The 7,798-nt window shown below is 47.4% G+C and overlaps 1 protein-coding gene across 1 annotated transcript; it reads left to right on the forward strand.

Annotated features, from left to right (window-relative positions):
- The first annotated feature begins 303 nt into the window (after positions 1-303).
- LOC123100130 (allene oxide synthase 2-like) lies at positions 304-2,046 on the forward strand. Its single transcript, XM_044522106.1, has one exon. The coding sequence runs from the start codon at positions 370-372 to the stop codon at positions 1,810-1,812; it is 1,443 nt and encodes a 480-aa protein (XP_044378041.1). The 5' UTR covers positions 304-369; the 3' UTR covers positions 1,813-2,046.
- The last annotated feature ends 5,752 nt before the right edge of the window (positions 2,047-7,798 follow it).

Consider the following 7,798-nt stretch of genomic DNA (forward strand, 5'->3'; position numbering starts at 1 on the left):
CCGGGAAATCCCTTTTTGAAAAAAAATACAACTTAAAACTATACTACAACATATATCACGTTAGACACATACCAATGGGAATTCCGCCCCTCTGGAATGCTTTTATCCTGTGTCAGTTTCAACGCTATACTCGTTAGCCGTTCCGTTGCGCTCACTTGTGGCTTGGCCCACCCACGATAGCGCGCGTATGCGGTCCTGCTTTTGTTGCCACTGCCAGCCCTGCTTCATGCATGGATTCTGCATGGTCTCCAGGGGGCTATTTAGCAGCGAGTAGAAGGAGCTGCATTCGCAACACACGGCGAGAGTGTAAGCAGATCCACAGCAACGTTAGCTGCTCGTGATCGATCGATTTGAAGCAACAAGTGTAAGATGAACCAGAGCGCCGTGGGTTCCCTGGTGCCGCGGCAGGCGCCGGGCAGCTACGGCCTGCCGTTCGTCTCGGCCATCCGCGACCGCCTCGACTTCTACTACTTCCAGGGCGAGGCCAAGTACTTCGAGTCCCGCGTCGAGAAGCACGGCTCCACCGTCCTCCGCATCAACGTCCCGCCGGGCCCCTTCATGGCGCGCGACCCGCGCGTGGTCGCCGTGCTCGACGCCAAGAGCTTCCCCGTGCTCTTCGACGTCGACAAGGTCGAGAAGAAGAACCTCTTCACCGGCACCTACATGCCCTCCACCTCCCTCACAGGTGGCTTCCGCGTCTGCTCCTACCTCGACCCCTCCGAGCCCACCCACACCAAGGTCAAGCAGCTGCTCTTCTCCCTCCTCGCCTCCCGCAAGGACGCCGTCATCCCGGCCTTCCGCTCCCACTTCTCCTCGCTCCTCGCCACCGTCGAGTCGCAGCTTGTTCTCGGCGGCAAGTCCAACTTCAACATGCTCAACGACTTCACCTCCTTCGAGTTCATCGCCGACGCCTACTTCGGCGTGCTCCCCTCCGCCTCAGACCTCGGCACCACCGGCCCCACCAAGGCCGCCAAGTGGCTCATATTCCAGCTCCACCCGCTCGTCACGTTCGGCCTCCCTTTGATCCTCGAGGAGCCGCTCCTCCACACCGTGCTTCTCCCGCCCATCTTCGTCAGCGGCGACTACAAGGCGCTCTACAAGTACTTCTACGCCGCCGCGACCAAGGCGCTCGACATGGCCGAGAGCCTCGGGCTGAACCGGGACGAGGCATGCCACAACCTGCTGTTCGCCACCGTGTTCAACAGCTACGGCGGCCTCAAGGTGATGCTCCCGGGGATCCTCGGGCGCATCGCTGAGGCCGGAGAGAAGTTCCACCAGAGGCTGGCCGCGGAGGTACGCATCGCCGTGGCGGACGCCGGCGGCAAGGTGACGATAGAGGCGCTGGAGAAGATGGAGCTGACCAAGTCGGCGGTGTGGGAGGCGCTGCGTCTGGAGCCGCCCGTCAAGTTCCAGTACGGCCGCGCCAAGGCCGACATGAACATCGAGAGCCACGACGCGGTGTTCGCCGTGAAGAAGGGAGAGATGCTGTTCGGGTACCAGCCATGCGCCACCAAGGACCCCCGCGTGTTCGGCTCCACGGCGAGGGAGTTCGTCGGCGACCGGTTTGTCGGGGAGGGAAGCAAGCTGCTGCAGTACGTGTACTGGTCCAACGGAAGAGAGACCGAGAGCCCCAGCGTGGACAACAAGCAGTGCCCCGGCAAGAATCTGGTCGTGCTCGTCGGCAGGCTCCTGGTCGTCGAGATGTTCCTCCGGTACGACACCTTTGCCGCCGACGTCGGCGTCGACCTGCTCGGCCCCAAGGTTGAATTCACCGGTGTCACCAAGGCCACGTCCGGTCCTGGGGCTGTTTAAAACCTGCACCGGCCATCTGTGAGACTGTGACAAACGGATCAACTCGTACGAACGCCAGTCATAGCATGCATGACAAACGGAGTATGAAGTATGTCAGTCATGCATGCATCTTGTTCGGTTGCTTCGCGTGCATGTTTTCCTTTTCGCACTCTTGCCCGCGTAATAAAATGGACCCCTGTCATAAGATTGGGAGCACCTATTTATTAATGGAACAGTCTTGCCTCAGTCAACTAATGGTTAAGTTTCGGTTCATACTATATCCACAAGATTTACATTGAGATTCACACCATTTTTTTATTTTCTTTTCTTTCTACATGACATGTCACTTGACTGAGACTTGATTAAATCTCAGTTGACTGAGACCTAGCCACACCCGTAATGGAAATACTAAAAATCTGACGTCAGATATTTAGGCATGGCAAATCTGACTTTTTCATGGCAATTTATATTACCATGATAATGTCAAATTTAGTTCGTAAGCACAACAATTTTCTGACAGAAAAATGAACTGGGACGGATTTCCCTTGCTCGCCAACTAAAGTTGTCATCCTCGGAGAACACAATTTATCATGAAAAATGTTCGATTTGCCATGGTAAAAAAAAATCTGACATCAGATTTGTAAGTGGAGTCCTTTATTAATTTCCTATATTCTTGGACAAATAAGTTGATCTTTTGAGCCATCCGACTGAAATCTAATCGCTGAATCAAACCCTAGCGTAGCTCCCAAGGTGGCTACAGCGGAAACCTACCCGCCTCCACCGCCCCACTCTTCCCTAGGGCCGGCCTACAGATATATGGTGCCCTAGGGCAAGACAATAATGGGCCCGTATTGACTAAAAGGCTCAAACTATTTTCTATTCCAAAAGGAAAGTAAATATCTAGTACATAGCATAAATGATGATCTTTGGACTTCAAAACTGTCACTACATCCTATTTATCGATCAAGTGAACTAAACCATGATAGTAATGAAACAATGTAGTTCAGCAAAAGCTCACTTTCCTAAATTTTAATAATGGAGACTTCATTTTGTTCAGCAAAAGAAATAACCCTGTCAGAACTAGTTTCTACTTAAAACTTTTGTATTACCATCACATAAAAATTTAGCGCATGTACGTACATTTGTTTCTGGACCCTTTTTGGGATTCTACCAGTTCATTTTTTCGAAAGGGGTTCCCCCGCCCCATTTTATTAAACAAGGCAAGAAAAACACAGGATACTGTTCACATTGCTCAGGTTGAACCAAAGTAGCTAAGCCAGAAGGTTTTTAAAATTTCAACATGGTGAGCAAAGTAAAACAACCAACATAACTAACTATTACATATCATCAGCTTTTTCAGCTGGAATGCGCCCTCAGGAAGAAGCTTTGCTTGTCAATTTCATTGCACACCCCACCCTTTACTTCCATGTGATCCTCAGAAGCTCTCCTCTTCGACGATCTAGAAGCAGCAAGATTGACTGAGCATCCATGCATAGGATCTTCCGTTGGTGGAGCATTGCGCTTATTTTTCCCAGAAGAACTTGAGTATCTTTCCACACTGCACCCTGGAAACAAACATCATTTCACAATGTCCATAAGCTCCAAAGGTAAACAATACAAGACATACCAACCACAGATTCTTAAGTATCATGCACTACATGGCAGACAAATCAGACATGCTGTGGGGGGAATTAAACTGAAAAACTTATACAGTAGCTCTCCATACTTCTTGCGCAACAAGGCAATCAAAAAAGAAGTGTTGAACAGATTCAACTTCGCCATAGAAAAGGCAATCAATCATCTAGATGTTGCCTTTTAACCAAATTGTCTGTTGTTGGAATCTTATTATGGAAAGCGAACCTTGACTTACAATTTTTTCCCAAATAGGAACAAAAACCCCTCCCCAATTAATTATGTTGTAAAAAGAGTGTACCGAATAGACATCAAACTGTTCAAGGTCCAAGTAGGTTTATCAGCAGTTTTATTAGGAATTTTTTGTAAGACAACCAAAAGATCATGCCATTTATCCAGGTAATTAGCATCCACACATCTCCCAAATATCAACCTAAGAATTTGGCCATCCCACACTTGGGCAACATTATAGTTTTTTTGTTCTACCAATTCATCTATCTGCTTTTTTCTCTTCCTTTTATTACTACCAGATAAATACTTTCTAGAGAACATGTCACTAAACAAGAACAAACAACATAGAATGATTAATACAGGGAACAAAAGCACCTGGATAAGGATTGACCTGGGTGTAGGTGGCCAGATTTGTAGGTTGCGGTACTCAGCACGAATGAGAAGACGACAACAAAACCGAATAATTACCCCTTCTCCCGTTCTTATAATCTCCAGGCTCCAGAGCGCTCTCTCACACTGAAAGTGCTAGTTATCGACTAGAGGGGGGGTGAATATGCGATTTTTATGAAAGTCTTCAAAACATGGAAGTTCCGAAGACAAACGATAGAAATGAACCTATTAACATGCAGCGGAAGGTAGACTACACTAGACAGGCCATAGTCAAGTAAGTAATGAAGCTAAAGCACGAAGACTATTAGCAGCTAGGTAGTATGGATCAAGATGGAAGAGAGATGAAGCCAAACACAATAGTCGTCACACGGTGAAGTCAAACAGATAATTCAAGCAGGCAATGACTTCACGAAGACAAACTGTAAGTAAAGAGAGAGAGAAGATAGAACCAGTTGCTTGGTGAGGACAGTGATTTGTTGGACCAGTTCCAGTTGCCGTGACAACTGTACGTCTCGTTAGGGAGGCTGAGATTTAACTCAGAAGACCGCGTCTTCACCTTATTCCCCTTGAGCTAAGGACACCTAGTCCTCGCCCAATCACTCTGGTAAGTCTTTAAGGTAGACTTCCAAACCATCACAGACTTCGTTCACCGGCAATCCACAATGACTCTTGGATGCTCAGAACGCGACGCCTAACCGGCTGGAGGTTTCACAGTCCTCAAGTGTAACAAGTCTTCAGGTCACGCGGACAGAAAGACTTCAGTGATGCCTAACACTCTTTGGGCTCTGGGTGTTTTGGGCTTTGACCTCGCAAGGATCTCTCTCTCAAATGCTTCGGAGGTGGGTTGCTCTCAAACGACAAAAGCCATGTACTAACTCTGAGCATCCACCAATTTATGGTGTAGGGGGTGGGCTATTTATAGCCACTAGGCAACCCGACCTGATTTATCCAAAATGACCCTGGGTCACTAAGGAACTGACACGTGTTCCAATGGTCAGATTTCAAACACACACGACAGCTTAACTTGAGCTACAAGTAAAGCTGACTCATCCAGCTCTGGATAAGATTTGCTCTCATTGTCTTCGCTCGAAGACATAGGATTTGGTTGAGCATCACTTCAGTCACTCTGACTTTGTTCACTTGGACCCCACTTAACAGTACGGTGGTTCCTATGACTCAACAAAGAAGTAAAGGAAACTACGAAACAGCTATGTCTTCGCACTCCATAGTCTTCACGTGAATGTCTTCTCGAGTCATAATCTTTGTTGTGAATATCTTCACATACCACCATTGTCTTCAATGTCTTCACACATTTTTAGGGGTCATCTCCGGTAGGTAAACCGAATCAATGAGGGACTACTACCTGTGTTATCCTGCAATTCTCACAAACACATTAGTCCCTCAACCAGGTTTGTCGTCAATACTCCAAAACCAACTAGGGGTGGCACTAGATGCACTTACAATCTCCCCCTTTTCGGTGATTGATGACAAACTAGTTGAAGTTATCAATGGAGATAAAAGTATGTGAAATTGTAAAGGATTGAGATATTGTCTTCATAAGTAGCAAACGGCTCCCCCTAAAGATGTGCATATAAGTATTTTGCTTTTGAATGCAAATGCACATGGCAGGTTGTACTTGTGAAGATCCTCTTCAACTAATGAAGACAATTCATCATGCATGAAAGGATATAACTAAGGTAATGACATGCACAATGAAAAATGGACGTCTACGAAATGATTTCATGCGGGATTTATCATCGCACATGCAGAATTTATCGTCGCATCACAGAATAGCAGAAAAAGTAGCAGACGACCATCAAGTTTAAGTGTTACAACTCAAAGAACCAAATGTATCAAAAGCGAGAGTTGTAAGCACTTGGCAAAAGTATAGCAACCACCCATATGGACCCGCTTGAAGACTATCAACTCACATGCTTCTCCCCCTTTTGTCAGTAATGACCAAAAAGGTTTGAAGACATAGAGCCTCTACTCATTCCCATGAGGAGTAGGTGAAGCAGCAGGGTCGATGTTGAGGTTCGGTGGTGCAGAAGAACTTGGTGCAGTGTCGATGTGCGGCGACGTTGTAGTTGGCGAAGTAGCATCATCTTCATCATCGATGACTCTTGCATTGACAGTTGCCGCAGAGGAGGAGTACTCAGAATCTTCGAGTGAGGGAGTCCGACGCAAGACAGCATTCCTGGGAGGAGTGGAATCAAACTTGAATCTCTCTGTGAAGCCATCTTGTTGAAGATCATCTTCAGAGCTTATCAGTGTCAGACCCTTCCACGTCCGCCGAAAGGTTTCATGAGTGACAAATGCATTCTTGGTGGCAAGGTTGCGAATGCGATTAACATACACCAAGAGGCTTTGCATCTGACGCTTCAGCCCGTCATAATGCTTATCCTGTTTTTGATGCAGGGCAACGAGAAGATCTCGGTCATTGAGAACACGAGAACGCTTTCGAGGCCTTTGAGCAATTGTGCTTTCAGTGGCTTCAGTGTGGGCACGATGAGGTGCACGTGTATTGCCAACCAAAGGATAAACACGAGTAGCATCAAGAACGCCTTCAATGGGTTGAGTGAAGCTTTGGTGATCGGCGTTGTGAAGATAAATTGGCTCCTTGGCGGGCTCTGGGTAGATGGCTTCGATAGACAGATCAACCTCTAGCAAGAATATGAGATGATTGCGCACAGAAGGCTGATAGTTGACAGCTGAATGAAGCTTGATAAGGCGCATTACCCATGGATCATAAAACTTCAGACCAAATAAATCAGAGCCAGATGCAGCCAATTGCCTGAGGAAGAAGTCTTGAGCATTGAAGCTGATGCCATTGAAGATATAGAAAACCAATGTCTTCATTGCTCCTTCAAGCTTCGTTGCAGGAGAATGTCCTTTGACAGGCCATAGAGTTCGCCTGATAATATGATAAATAGTGTGGGGCAGATACTCTAGGTCTTCAACAAAGAATTCCCTTGGATATTCAGCGTCGCGTGGCAGTGGATTCATCATGCTTAGCATTTGGCTCATGTTTGGCTCAGGCTTCTGGAAGATGCTCTCCAAAGCATTGCGGTGAAGCTGACAACCAGGTTCATATAGTTCACCTGGAGTGGGCAAGGAAGTGAGCTCAATAATATCAAGAGCTTTGGCTTCGTGGTGTACATTGCCTGTCATCCACTCAAGGATCCATGTCTTCGGATCCCTGTTGTAGCTGCGAATGTGGAGGGCGGCATAGAATTGTAGCAGAAGCTCTTCGTTCCAGTGCTCTTTATCAGTCACAAATTGGAGAAGGCCAGCATCTCTGAAGCAATCGAGTGCTTCTTCCAAGCAGGGCAGGCTAGCAATAGCTTCGCAGTCTAGACGCATATGGGGAAAGATGCGCCCTTGATCGTAAAGAACACAAGAATAGTAACTGCTCTGCTGATAGCTCCAGAACCGATCAGATGAAATTCTTGGCTTCGAGTATGGGTTCTTGTCGCTATCAAAGAAGGTGTTGTGTGCAATGAAGCCATTCACATTAAACGATCCTGGTGAAGTTGCTGTACCTGGAGACCTAGGCAGCCTCGGTTTTGGCTTCTGGACCTGAGGCCTATGCTCCACATGATAATCAAATTGAGGTCCGGGAGCAGGAGGAGGAACCAGAATAGGCCAGCGAACCATGACAGGTTGGCCGCGATCAAATGCCAACTCAATAGTGTGTGGCCTTGGAGGTGGTACAAGAGCATCGGCATTGACATGAGCTGCTAGTGGTACAATG

Source organism: Triticum aestivum, chromosome 4D (assembly GCF_018294505.1).
Source record: "Triticum aestivum cultivar Chinese Spring chromosome 4D, IWGSC CS RefSeq v2.1, whole genome shotgun sequence".
NCBI classification, from domain to species: Eukaryota; Viridiplantae; Streptophyta; class Magnoliopsida; order Poales; family Poaceae; genus Triticum; species Triticum aestivum.

What these genes read in the sequence shown, in the direction of transcription:
- LOC123100130 (XM_044522106.1), top strand. Translation starts at nt 370, where the DNA reads ATGAACCAGAGCGCCGTGGGTTCCCTGGTGCCGCGGCAGGCGCCGGGC.